The sequence below is a fragment of the Salvelinus sp. IW2-2015 genome, unplaced genomic scaffold (assembly GCF_002910315.2).
Source record: "Salvelinus sp. IW2-2015 unplaced genomic scaffold, ASM291031v2 Un_scaffold3070, whole genome shotgun sequence".
Lineage (NCBI taxonomy): Eukaryota > Metazoa > Chordata > Actinopteri > Salmoniformes > Salmonidae > Salvelinus > Salvelinus sp. IW2-2015.
In genome coordinates this window covers 19,336-33,416 of record NW_019944361.1, presented here as the reverse complement: position 1 = coordinate 33,416, position 14,081 = coordinate 19,336, and the positions used below count along the sequence as shown (strand labels likewise).

The following is a 14,081-nucleotide window of genomic DNA, read 5'->3' as shown; positions in this document are numbered from 1 at the left end:
TGGGTGTAATCATTACTTCAAACAGTTGCCAAACGTTCTGTTTCGCAACAGAAATGACCATTTCTATTGGGAAGTTCAGCAAACAGTTAGGGCCCTACCTGAATCTGTCCAGTAGAAACGCTAGATTTCATTGCAAAACAGAACGTTTTGAGACTGTTTGGAGTAATGATTACACCCCTGAGTTTCTGTTGTTCAACAAAAACAAAGCCAAGGGTCTAGCAGTGAAGCTCGTAGACATGAAGTAAAACACCAAATGAACTTACAAAAGGGTTGATTTAATATCTGTAATGTTTAGCCTTACAGACCCACTGAGTTTCAAAGTTGCAAGGAATTATGACTGATAGGAGAATTGTGTTAGCTTATTTGCAGGTTCAACTGGTAGGATTTAGTTAATGCAGCCATTAACCCCACATGGGTTATATTCAAAGACACCCGGGCCTCAAAGACGTTCCATCATTCATAAATCAATGGACACTACAGTATTTCCTTCTTGAAAATGTAGCCATAACATACACCACACATTACTAAATACCTAGCTAGCTACAATGACAATGTAGCTATGAACTGAAGCCAATACTGTACTACTAATGCATGCATACAGGGAACATAACTACTAGTTACATATAGATAAGTATTTAGTTAACACATTATTTTAACTACCACACAATTGCTAAATGGGATCAGGTCAGGTGATTTGGTTGTCATGACAAGATACAGTACAGTAGCTAGCTTACTAACTTAGCTACTAGTTAGCCAATTTCAAGTTGCTAAAAGTTAGTTAACTAGCTATTTGACAGAGATTATTATACTTGGCTAGCAAATGTTTTAGTTAGTTAGTCCATGAAAGCAGTGTGCTAGTTAGTTAACGCGTAAGCTTCCATCACATGAGACAGAGAAACAGCTTGATAGGCCTGTGTTAGCTACGTTACCGTACTAGTGCCTCGTTCATTCACCGAGTAACGCGTTAGTTATCTAACAACAGTAGCTAGCAAACGTTAGTTACTTAACTAGCTAGGTATTACTGGGTAAACAACCTATTTTGACGTTGTATAAACGCAGCTGGCGGCGCCGATTTAATTGTAATTTCCTCAAAATGATTGTATGAACGAACGTTGGTTAACGTGAGATAGCTAACGTAACCTCAAATATACTGATAACTAACTAACCCTAGCTACAAGCTAGCAAGCTAACAACGGCTGGTCGGACTTACCACTCTCTCTCCAGTAAACAMCAAGACGAAATCTTCAGCTAGCTAGTAGACTGGATGATAAATAATGTCCTTCGTTCTACCCGTGATAAAGTTTATTATTAGCGAATCTTATCCTCCRCTGTTGCGATTACCAATGACACTCACACGGTGCCTATACCCAAACCTCATCAGTGAAACAAGGCATTGCAACGTTCCTGGGATTGAATTGCAGCTCTCATCGAAATCATTCTCCTCCCAGAAACGGTTGCGGCGGCGCCGTAAGTGTGTTGGACACATAGAGATAGATAGAAGACCAATGTTTGTATCTGTGCAATTATAGGGTCTGTGACAGCATGGGCAGCACCATTGAGACTATCTCCACTTTAAAGTAGTCAGTTTCTTCTTCACGATTGACTGATCCCTCCTGGTGACCCTGTTGGAATCATGTCCATGAAGTTAGAAGTCCCACCCAGTAGACTACAGTAAAGTGGTGGAAGCCCTCAATGGCGCTGCKCATGCTAATAAAGAATTTTGGCCACTACTAGGCCTCTATCATTCTCTATGGTTGGGCATCAGCCGCATTAAATTCTGACGTCAAAGAAACGTAGCTAGCTGGAAAGAATCCCACAATGGTCCATACCAATGAAGAGGTCCGCAATAATAATTGTATTTCACCAAYGCAATATGTGAACAAATACACATTAGTAGTTAAACACATCAATACTGAGCACAGTAACGCAATAATGGACCTCCAATTTCATAAAAATAACCAMGATAAAAAGCACAACAGCCAACATCATCATGAGGCTGTATGTATGGCTTGGATATTCTGCCCTTGTAATAGCTAGCTATAGTCCAAAACATGCATGCATGCATACATACACATCTAATACATCTAATACACATCATATGACCATTGTCTTGTGCATTTCTTGATCAGTGACATTTCTGCAAAAATAAATCTGACATTACCACAAATAACGGTAGATTTCCATGACTGTTAAATATGAGACTGTGCTGCCCTCCAGTGGCTAAGCAGTTTTRTACTGTAATGTATTATTTTTTGTTGGCTACACAAAAGCCAGTTAGGCTTTGCATAGAAGAGTATATTGCCACTTTTTTTCTCATTAGTATATATATAAAAATCCACAGCTTGTGTTTTATAGACTAATGGTGTTTTAGATAATCTGCTCTCTCTCACAAAGTGGATGTTGTTTCAAGTATGTGTTGCATGTACCTTATGGGAACTCAGAAGGGTAGTGTTGCACTTACAATAAATACACCAGGCTAGAATATTAAGATAGCAGTAGGTGGATAGTTTTATCAGCTTACTTTACCAGGAACAGGGGGATTTCTTGTAAATTGTACCTCTGTCTCTCCCAGCTAGGCTATTCGTGCACACACTACTACTGATTGAATTTTGAGTCACAAATGGCTCTCTGGTAAAATAAGTGCACTAAATAGGGAACGGAGTCGCTTCATTACCATACTCTCTGGACACCTCTACCCGATAGCATAATATATCCGTACCTTCTGCACATGTGCCTACTTTACACACACATGTTTGTACATCGCTCCGGTAGCTCCATTGCTGCTTAGCCTCTGTTCCTCAATTCCAATGTTATGCAGCAAAATATATTGGTACTGTTTTGAAATCTTACTTGGACAGTGTCATAACGTTCATTTTTTTAACCGACTTTCAAAAATGATTTTGTATTTGGGGTCTTAGTCAAATTAATTATCTATATACTGCAAAAATGCACCTTCCATCAGTTCTTGATTTGTAAACGTGCATTTGTAGTTTTCCGCATGTGTTTGAATCACTGTGCGAGTTTGAATTTATTATTGCGTTTATATTTTGGGCGGTAACCACAGTATGATGCTTGAGTCTTCCTTAGTTGAGAATAACTTTTTATTTTATGTTGTGCAGGTGCCTCTTTGGTGTGGACAGTCAAGAGGGGGAGGCTAACAATTTTTGTAGCATCTTCCCTAATCTGCCAGTGCCGTTCTAAAAAGTGAGTAAGAGTAACGTTAGCGTCTCAAAGCTTGATAGAAAGCTAGTTAGTAGGTTTATCTAGTTTTGAGGTTTTAGCTACCATCTCACAAGCAGAAAATTAGCAAAAGTTTACCGACCAAGCCAGCATGTCAAACGAATGAACAGCTAGCTAGTAGCTAGTATGTGTTTGAAACTCATGTTACAAGGTGTTTCCTAGCCTAACATTAGGTCATTCTCAAATTGTCACTGTAGTTACCAACTAAAGTTATGCTTTTGTTCCATTACAATATATCGGTCTCCCTTTTGAGTGTCTCCACAGGAATGTATCAGCAAACCAGACGCAATGACTTCACCAACAGAGAAAATCGTGCTGAAAAGCTCCTCAACAGTTTCCCTCAACGATCGGTGAGACTACCATAAGCCAGTTGTGATGAGTTTGCAGAGGCCTCCTCCTGTACTCCATATCTTGCTCATTGTAACCCTGTTATGACTAAGTGTCTTTTCTCTTTCAGTCTTTCTTCCCCCTTGATACAACATCCAGAGTCCAAGGCCAAACTGGTCTGCTGGATAATTGGGGACTTCGCCTATGTACACATTGTGTATTGTATAGGAGGGCCTGATTGGTGTCAGTTTTGCCCCAGCTAACACACCTGACTCCAGTAATCACCTAATCATGATCTTCACTTAGAATGCATTTTGATTTAATCAGCTGTGTTTGCTAGGGATGAGAAAGTGTGACACCAATCAGGCCCTCGAGGTCTGGAGTTGCCCAACCCCTGTTATAGCAGTAAGTGGCAGGGGAATGCAACTACATGGATACCGTAGTATGCTAAGCAGTATGTTCTTAATTAACACAGGAGTCTGCTGATGGAGGATGGCTCATAACAATGGCTGGAACGGAGCAATGGCATCAAATGCCTTGAAACCAGGTGTTTGCTGTATTTAGTACCATTTCACTAAACCAAAGCCCGTTTCTCCCCCAATTATGCTGCCACCAGCCTCCTGTGGTTTCTTAAACTCTCCACCTCCTATCCTATATCACCCTATTCCACTGAGGGACAAGGTGTCTGCAGGTTCACTCCTCCCTTGTACTTGATCAAGTAAAGTCACTGATCAGTTAGGAACTCCCCTCACCTGGTTGTCTCGGTCTTAATTGGACCACAAATTCAAGGGTAACGTACAAACCAGCTGACACTCGGCCCTCCATGGAATGACTTGACACCCCTGCCCCATTCTGACCTCCTTTAACCTCAACCCCTGCTCCTCCAAGCTTCACGACCATGCTGAACAAGCAGCTGGAGCCAGTGGCTGTACGAGTCAACATACAGCAAGTGGCCAGTGTCCGCAACAGGAGACTGGCTCTGCAGATGGAGAAACAGGACCTCTGTGCAGGCTGCCTTGCAGCCCAAGGTGAGGGACTAAACCATCACTTTTCAACCTGTCCTAGGTTAGTTAATTAGATTCAGTGTCACTAATCCAGGGCTGCATTCAGTTCGATGCAACATTCCATGACAGTTTTGTACTGAAGAGGCATGTTTCCCAAAAACGGTGCGCACCACTTTGGTGGGTGTGGCATGATCAATATGGGTGTGACCATTTGAAAATCACAACTTGTGCAGCCACACCATACCCATCTGACCATACAATCAAATCAAATTGTATTGTCACATGTGCCGAATACAACAGGGGTACAGTGAAATTGCTTACTTATGAGCTCCTAACCAACAATGCAGTTTAAAACATTACAAAATTTAAGCAAGAATAAAAGTAACAAGTAATTAAAGAGGCAGCAGTAAAAATAACAATAGTGAGACTATATACAGGGGGGGGGGGTAATATGTACATGTCTGTAGAGTTTCTCCCTCTGCGCCACCATAATCACACCGTTCTTCAACTTGTCGTTCAGAATCGTTTCCGTTGAATTAAAGCTGAACCACCCCAGATCAGAACTACACTAGTATCACTATTATTTTTTTCCTTTTTAACAAGAGACCAGAGAAATGAAGACGTGGACTAGATTAGAAGCATTGAAAATTCATTTGAATTTTGAAACCAAGGGCGCCACCTCCTGGGCATGTCATGTCTTGACTTTCAGTTCATCTATTGAATTGAAATGGAATACACCCAAACTCTGTTGGTACGTTCCAATGTCCCACAGAGCCTGAGCAGCGCCTGGGGAAGGGCGATGCCCTGGCAAGGCTAGGTCGGCCCATGGGGACCCTGATGCGGGGGGCCACCAGAAGCCAAGGTTTGCTGTAAGGGGACTGCGAGGGATGAACCGAGGAGGTTTAGAGTGTGTGGAAACAACAGAAGGGGCTTTTTCAGAGGTGGCTATGCTTTCAGAGGTGGGTGTACTGTTTTCCAACTGTAACAGTTGGAGCCAGTTTAACTTTGTATCCCTCTCTCGTTCAGGTGTGAATCAGATGCGTGCCGGGGAGGGGTGACTAAGCTTAGGTTTCGTCAGGGCTTGAGGCTGCAAGGTGGCCAGCTGAACAATGCTGGAGTGCTGGTTAGCTGCGGAGCCAGGAATGGACTGGGCCTGAGAGGAAGAGGTGAGAGAACTCTCTTAACTGTGCATACTCTGCCCTCCCTTCTCCCAATGCCCTCGCTCATATCTTGTCATCCCTACCAGGCAGAGGAGCGGGTCTGGCCTGCGTGGCCGGGGAGGGTTCCGGGGCCTAGGCATACCTGAAAAAATCCCCACCAAAGAGGAGCTGGACAACCAACTAGACGACTACATGTCAATGACCAAGAGCCACCTAGACGCAGAGCTGGATTCCTACATGGCCATGGCAGGCTCCGACTACATTGAGMAGAACCCTGCTGGAAGACTGGGGTAGGCAGCATCAACAACTGCACTGAGGCTGTCRAGGGGTAATTCATTAGTAGAACMGCCCCTCACTGGAAACAGATGGATGTGACAACCAGGGTCTCTGGCTTACTCAGAACTATTGTTGGTGTTACACACACAAGCCCAGAAGCATGTGTTATGTGGCTGAATTAGAGCTCTCTAGAGTCATACTTTAACTGTTTCACACACTTGAGCTGTTATGTTCTTTTCATAATTTATTCATTTATAAGCTTAGCTCTGTGCTGAGCAGGGTGGTCTAAAACCTTGCCTAAGAAAGAAGTATGAAGGTCTGCAGGACTTGTCTAAGAAAATAATTAATTGTTCAGTAAAATCACAAGCAAGCTAACCAATTCTCTTTGCTCAGGTACATTATGGGTTTGTCCAAGACACTTCACACTATAGATTTCATGTGTTTGCTACAATGTTATGTTTCAAAACTGAGTATTTTTTTTGTCATTAATTTGTGAAAGACAACGGTATGTACCTCAGCTAGCCAGGTTTGGCTGCATTGTGGATTTATATAGAAATGTTGAAGATTTATTTTAGCTGAGAAATATTGCCACCATTTGTAGTAAGAGGACTAGTTATCCAACCGGTTCCTGTCCGAGAATGTTTATGAGAATGAAAGAATGGCCCAACTGTTACAAATATTCTTAAGTGTTTTGATATGTTCAACATTGTTTTAATAAAAATATTTAAAGGTGTTGCTACCCAATGATATTAACATTATCATGACATGTCAAGAAATAGAAACATAACTCCAGTTCATTATTGACCTTCAGTAGAAATGTAATTGTCACTCACAGCATAGACACGAGCCAGAAAGTTACCAACTGACTTAAATGCCTACTTGTCACCACTAGGGCTGGGGAGAGCACTTCAAGTATGTCACTCAGGTCAGGTGACATGGGGAGGAACTTCGAGGATTCAAAATGGCTACAATTCTGCCACAAAACATTTTATAATGGAATAACTAACATTTAAAGATGCTTACATTGACACTGAGTATTCGTAGTGGGTTAGCTGCTGTAAATATACTTCTGTAACTAAACCGATAACTAACCTTAGCTAATATGTAGCTAGCTAGCGAGAAGCCAAACGTTACARAAGCTACGTTATTTTGCCATCTCATTAGAAGTTACTGACAGTCTAGAGGTCGTGCCCCCCTTACCAGCACAATGAGCGATTCCCGAATGTTCTCGATCTTAACACTGCTGCTGGTAGTACCTGCGTCACTTAGGTGAGTGTGCTGTGCAGCATCCAGCCGTGTCACTGACTGAGCTGTCGTCAAACCTCTGACTTCTGTGAATGTGTAAACCAAACCATTCTATATTTTTCTTCCAGTGTCCATGGTGCTATTTCAGGAGCGGAATACTCTACTACAGGTAGACCCATAGCTAGTTAAATACCACTTAAATACAGATCGGGTAGCTATAATAGTTGACCTGTAGCTGTTGACCTAGCTACTGCACTAGACCCTAAAATTGAMGTTTCTAGCTATTGTAATCTCTTTATTTTGTAGAGATAAGCACAACATCCCTTCATTGCTGGCAAGAGGAGGAGTTTTCGATTTTGACAGAGTGTGCAAGGTGCAACCCCTTTCAGATGGTGAGGGTTAAAATAATTCCTWTTTTCTTGAACACCGTAATACTGATSAATAGCATCTTAATTATGGCTTTCCCTCACGTGTTTGTCTAGAAATCATGGGTACCTTGCGAACGAACTGGATTCATAGAAAAGATCAACTGTGCAAAGTCCAACAAAGTTGAATACAAGAGGTAGCCTACCCCCTTTTTTCTATATTTTTATTAGACTATTTTCCAAAATTGATGCAACCGCCAATTCAGGTCCGACTACAATTCTATCTTTCTCTTTTCTCAGCTGCCGTTCCTCTCGGATGGATGAGCGCCTATTCTGGAGGTTTGAGGGGATGATGATGTGCCTGACAGTAGTCTTGGTCCTGGTGGTTATAGCTCGTCAGAGAACTCTGGACCACCTGGCTTCTGAAAAGGTCCGCAGGCAGATCCTGTCCATATAGAGACTGGGTGCTGTTGGCCGGCGCTTGACCACTCAAATGTTTGAAGGACTTGAATGGCAGAACTTGCACCTTGGTATCTCTTTTGGGATCACTATTTCCATTTTGATACCATGTTTTGTTGCGGCCTTATTTGTTTAATGTCTATGTAAGTATGACCCATACACTGCACAATAGTTATTGGTTTGAACTAATCTTACAATATGTTCCAAGTCATTACTGCAGTATAGTTAATAATATTGCAGCACAGCATGTCTTTATGTTGTCATAGTTGATATTGTGTCTGTGATTATAGTCCTGCCTAACTATTCCATGTGTCAGTTTTGGGGATTTGAACATGTCAACTTGGTCTCACTTTCTGACATTGTCTGCATTGTCACCATAATAACTGAGTTGGTCCAACCAGAGAGACGAATACTACAAATACCTAGACCTATGTGTTATTTTTGAAGATGTACCCTATTTTCCTTTAAAGATTGTTTTCTGAAAAATGGGTATTACCAGCTACATTTAATGCACTACGATAGATTACATTTTTTGGTCTGTGATCAATGTGCTTATGGTGTATTTACCAATGATTGGTCAATCACGTTTGTGTGTGAAATTCAGGTCTGTCTAAACTATACATATCTATTTATTTATGTTTGACAAGCTTTTCCTTTTGGTTACACACTAGCTTAATAAAGAACAGTGACACTATCAAGAGCAGTGTGCTGGTTTCTTCGTTTTTTTCTATCTTATTCAACTGTTACCATGCACCTGCAACAAAGATAGCTCAGATGTGCGAGTGCCTTTTCAATTTTGGTTACACTATTCGTAAAAACATGGTTCTTCTGATTTCTTACAGTATTATGTATTTTACAGCACTGTTAACACTATTCCTAATTATTACATTGCTGTAAGTGTGCAGCAAATTGTACAGTTTATGCACTTTCTATTTATGACCAATAAAAAATAAACTTTTAGGGTATGTGCACAATGTCATTTTTTTTGGTAGTAAATATAATTCTGTTTTTTTCCTGCGTAAGGTGTGAAAGGAATTGGACAGTTTATTAATCAACATTTTATTAAAAGAGCCTCGTCTTTGTCAGATTTAGTTTACTGAGCTTACCTTCATATTTGTGCTGAATGCACAACGAACAGAATGGTAGAATGAGAGGCAAATTAAAGAACACATGGATGGAACAGGTCAGAAGAAGGATATGTATTAGAAGTTAGCGAAGCAAAATTTCAAAATCCTACTATATTTCAGACAGAAATAAATTAACTAACTAATACCATAACAAAAATAAATCACAAACACTTGAGGAAGAAGAGGTTGCACTTTGATCCTCTTGGACAGTCACATAGTTGGCTGTACCGTGGTCCCTTTTTCACTGTGCAGTAGTCACCGACTATACACTGGAAAGAAAATAGAACCAAAATGATATGGTAGAACTTTCCAAATGATATATTCACAAGGAAGGAAAAGTTGACGTAGTACTTTTAAGTACCTTGACCACTAGATGTCGCCATAAGACTACTTTTCCCATCACAATCCTTGTTGGCAGCCTACAAGATGGTCTGTCTTTTGCAGGCTTTTGCAACCRCACAACTCTTTCTATGAACTGCATAACATAAACAAAGCTCAAAATTCTGTCTGTTTATTACATTTATGTTTTATTCCTAATTTTATTGTTTATTCTTACGGAATAGTATTCATTCAGTGGGAAAAACTCCATCTATTCGTGGAGTTAAATGTACCCATTAGTTACTCAAAAGGCTGTGTATAATCTAAATCAGTTCTGAATAGAATCCTTTGAGACTGTTTCTTTAGTAGTTTCCAGTGGTCTTCAAAAAAAGGACACAGCATAAGCTTTTAGAGTGTTTATTTATTTCCCCCAGAACATGCTCTAGCTAGAATGTAGTCTTGACCCGCAATCCAAAAGGTGCCACCCACAACCCACCAGAGGGTCTGACCCACACATTTGGGAAATCRATCACCTATTCAACTATTCACCTGTGGTGTCTGAAATAGCTTGCTTACACTAGGAAGGTGGCTTTGTCTTCTTTCCCACACAGCCATTCTTCTGTTTTGGAGTTTCTCTAGGACGTTATGAAGGACACCCAGCTGCAACACACACAGAGAAAAACACTGCTGTATTGAAATGGCCCTACATCAAATCTGTCGCCTCACAATAGACCATGTTTATTGGTTAATTGCAATGACTCACTATGAATGTACAGTACATTTAGCCTGTATGATCAAATAGTGTCAATAGCATTCCTTAATTGTATCGTAACCTCAACTAATACTTATTACTATAGCAGGTTACTCACCAGTTCCCTAGAGTCCTCTGTAACTTCAGCCTTTGGTAGCCTTTCGTCTGTCCATCCTGCAACCACATGGGCTGATTGAGATAGGATGTACAAAAAGGAAATTAACACCAGCAAGATAGCTGCTGATTTTGCCATGTCTGTTTCTAATTGTTGTGTTTTCCCACCTAGGGCTAGGTGGAACGTATAATCTACTGTCCGGTCAAGAGAGAGGCAGATAACCTATGTACTGTGCTTGTAGTGGAAGGTGCTGTCCAAGGTGCTGAACAGAAACCCRCGGGTTGATTTAGTCATCTGGGTTTAGCTTCTTTATCAGACACCCGTCTAATAAAGAAGTCACACACACACAYGTCCCTTCATGTCATTAATCCCCATAWAGCAGACGAGTAGGCTACAGAAATAAACCATTAGGAAGATGCGAGGACAACATGTTTGTTTTCATTCTGTGTCTTAGTTTGAGTTAATTGGATTGCATGGATTTCCCAAAGGTAGACTCCTAATGACGAATAAGCATACATATGATCTGAAAGGCATGGTTTTTAAACGGTGTGACAGAGACTTTATTGGTATCTTTTGGTGCCAACCGCCCACTTGACCGGTGGTGAAACGTGGCACTCAATATTTGTTGAATTGAAGATGCACATTGTCTTCCTGTTCCCAGTAAATAAAGCCAGCTATATCACTTATTATTGCTGCAGCCCGTGGCAGCATTGGACCAAAATATCGCCCTGAATTTCTAACACTACTGGCAGTCATCTTTCCCTTGAGCCCCCAACATCGGACCATCTCCCTCTCCTTGAGCCCCCCACATCGGCCCTTAGATTTTCCTTGGCCGACCCCCACATCCGTCCCATTATTTCCTTGAGCCCCCCCACATCCGCCCTCCATCTATAGCCACGATAATGATCATTTGCGCAAAAAATAACATATTAGACAGGCCTGCCACCTGGCAGCTAAACAATGCAGCATGCCCACTCTGGCACTTGTTTGCCTCTACTAGTCCTGTTAACATCATATGACAAAAAACACCCCAGGTAATCTCATCTACTTCCCCTGGATTGATAATCTTTTTCCTTATTATAGATTAAATACCTCGGTTTAACGTCAGAGGGCAGGATCTGTACATGATCATCAGGGTTCCATGTCATACGTCAAATCAGGTAAATCCTCTATAGGGTTGGGAGAGGGGCAAAGAGGAGAGCGAGAGCAAACGAGAGAGAGGACATTACATCAGACCACAGGGCACCACAGCCACCACCCAGGGCACCGCAAGGGCATTTTGGCCCCACGTGAAAAGATTATCACATTGGCTCCACCCACCACAGGCCACCGCCAACCTGGCAATGGCCTGTAACCACGACACCTCCAAAACCCAATTGATCCACTCAAAGATTTTAAATAACTCTAACCATGGCAGTGCTTGCAACGTCTTGTAGTCCAATATTTAACTGTCCGATATTTACTGACAAGTAGCTTGAAATATAACACTGTGCAGACATGCAAATGCAACATTCTGCATACAGTGAATTCACTATATGATGCAAGACTGATACCACTATAAGAATGTGCTAAGGCATCTTTTACAGTCTAAATATATTTAATGTAAAATTCTTGAATGGAAATTCGTCTTAACATGAATGAATAACTTAAAATAAAGATAACTTAAATATACATTAACCTTTTCAATTAAATAATTAACATCTATAGAATGATAACAGACAAATTATAAAATCAGCAGCAGATTTTTGAAACAAGTATACATACTGCCATAGAAAATAAGCAGCTGTTAAAATTGGAAATGGAAAACAAAGTGAGAAATGGCAAATGAAAAGGTCGATGGTGGCGCGAGGGAAAGGTAGAGGTCACCAAATCAATTAGGTTTTTCCACTTGGGGTCTTGATGTTGCACAAAATACTTTATGGCAATCCAGCCATTACTTTGAAGATATATCTTGTTGCTCAGTCTGTTCCTCAGTTTGTATCTCAGCCTGTGGGCATCATTGTGTGTAAGTGACCAATATCCGTAGCCATGCCTTAAGCTTCGAAACACACCGACTGCGTCATTTTGCATCACTGCTGCGTAACATTATTGCGCAGCTAGGCAACTATATGATGCAGGACCTTTTGCAGTCGGGTTGCAATGAGGATTGGACCACATGGAGGAAGAGAATCATTTTCGCAGTATCCTCAAACCCGTGTCTTTTTGACACAACTGCTGCACAGCTACGAGGGACATAGAAACACACAAAATGCCTGCTTGGAGACATGTCCACGTAGTTTAGGATTGCCCGGTCAGTTTAGTAGCTGAGTTGTGCTAAGATGTTGGCTAGTTAACGTAGGCTCAGCTAGCTAACCTAGCTTGCTAAAACCTAGTCGATGAGGTATGGATAATTTGGTTCAGATAACCGTGTGTGTCTTATGTGTACAGTAGGTGACATGATTCATGATAGCTATCTAATAACTTATATTACTTGTTAGGTAATGGTTTGGCTTATCATGGTTCATGTCTATGTAGAAGAAGACTTTAGGAGGGAAGTGAGAGGACTCAGGGACAGGATCAGAGGGAGAAGAAGGGCAGAAAAGAGAAGAAGAGTCTGGTCAGCAGCTTCGGCCAGCAGCCTTGGCGCTTCTGCCACAGCTGTCGTCTTTTCTGATCATTTTATTGTTGCTAGGGCAACGAGTGGCAATTTTACAGCCAGATCCATCTACTACGTCATCCACAAGTGTTGATCCCACCGGTGCATCAAGACCCTCTTTACAACGTCTACATCATCCATTGGGAGTATGACCACCACGGTGCAGCATCTACATCATCCACGAGTCTAATGACACCCACCCGGTCCAGCACTAGCGGTACATCATCCACAAGTTTATGACCACCGACCTGGCAGCGAGACCCTCTACAACTCAACATCATTCCACGAGTATGACCACCACCGGTGCCAGCCATGGAAGATGATGAAATGGAGGAGCACCTCGGTTCGGGGACCCAGCTGAGATTTTATTGAACCCCTCACCCGGATAACAGTGTACCCACTTGAGATCGTTGCTAGCATAGTGTGGCCACGGAGGAAGTGCTGGAAGGAGGACCCAACCGATTACACATCGCAGTGCAGTCTCGGACGGTACAGCCCAGGATCACAAATCATTCCACAAGAGCTCCTTCTATAGTCGAAACCATAGGAATGAGGTGTTGGTCCTTCACTCCTCCTCCCAAGGGCGATGTCTTTACCTCGTTACGCGCCGCTCGCTGCTTATGGGTCCAACTGATGTCCAGACAGGTGAAATGCGAAAGCAGAGTCTGTTTGCCCATTGAGGCCCCTGTTGACTGTGTTTCTCTCTTCGTTTCTCTCCACGGGCCACATCGCGTGGTTTTCAACGTGAGCCAACCAGCGTGCACTCAAGATGGGCCTTGGTCACTTTCCGTCGAGGTTCATAACATAATCTCAGCCTCCTGGGTCCACCAGAAGATCACAGAGGTGCGTCTCTCGCGTTCAAGGTTTTTCATTCATCTTCCGAAATATGGTCATAGCCTTGTGCTTATTCTGTGTCGTGGTCCATACTCTTGTGGCCAAAGATTGTACCCCTGTTGATGTTAAGGTGTAAGCGGGTTGTTCTGTCTGTTCTAGGTTTTCGTACCATCACAAGGTAGGTGTTATTTAGTGGATACATACTTTGTGGATGATGCTAGATGC

General features: G+C 42.0%; 2 protein-coding genes, 1 long non-coding RNA gene and 1 pseudogene across 6 annotated transcripts in view; 2 read left to right on the top strand and 2 right to left on the bottom strand.

The window, feature by feature from the left end:
• Positions 1-1,574, bottom strand: part of snrka (SNF related kinase a) — a 49,268-nt gene extending 47,694 nt beyond the window's left edge. For all 4 annotated transcript variants that reach the window (XM_024142317.2, XM_070440850.1, XM_070440851.1 and 1 more), the window contains exon 1: positions 1,211-1,574. The gene's annotated coding sequence lies outside the window, so the exon portion shown is untranslated. The remainder of the gene's footprint in view (positions 1-1,210) is intronic.
• A 1,458-nt stretch (positions 1,575-3,032) lies between these two features.
• LOC112075294 (chromatin target of PRMT1 protein-like) lies at positions 3,033-6,740 on the top strand (annotated as a pseudogene).
• Positions 6,741-6,920: 180 nt separating this feature from the next.
• On the top strand, positions 6,921-8,774 carry LOC112075292 (protein JTB). Its single transcript, XM_024142316.2, has 5 exons — positions 6,921-7,276; positions 7,381-7,421; positions 7,559-7,644; positions 7,735-7,814; positions 7,918-8,774. The coding sequence occupies exons 1-5, from the start codon at positions 7,215-7,217 to the stop codon at positions 8,072-8,074; spliced, it is 426 nt and encodes a 141-aa protein (XP_023998084.1). The 5' UTR covers positions 6,921-7,214; the 3' UTR covers positions 8,075-8,774.
• Positions 8,775-9,924: 1,150 nt separating this feature from the next.
• Positions 9,925-10,736, bottom strand: LOC112075297 (uncharacterized). Its single transcript, XR_002894955.2, has 2 exons — positions 10,391-10,736; positions 9,925-10,181 (listed from the first exon to the last, which is right to left on the bottom strand). It is a non-coding gene; the product is annotated as an uncharacterized lncRNA (long non-coding RNA).
• Positions 10,737-14,081: the final 3,345 nt, after the last annotated feature.

Coding starts and splice junctions, on each gene's coding strand:
- LOC112075292 (XM_024142316.2), top strand. CDS start 7,215: ATGAGCGATTCCCGAATGTTCTCGATCTTAACACTGCTGCTGGTAGTA. Junction 7,277..7,380: donor GTAGTACCTGCGTCACTTAG/GTGAGTGTGCTG, acceptor TTTTTCTTCCAG/TGTCCATGGTGCTATTTCAG. Junction 7,815..7,917: donor AACAAAGTTGAATACAAGAG/GTAGCCTACCCC, acceptor CTCTTTTCTCAG/CTGCCGTTCCTCTCGGATGG.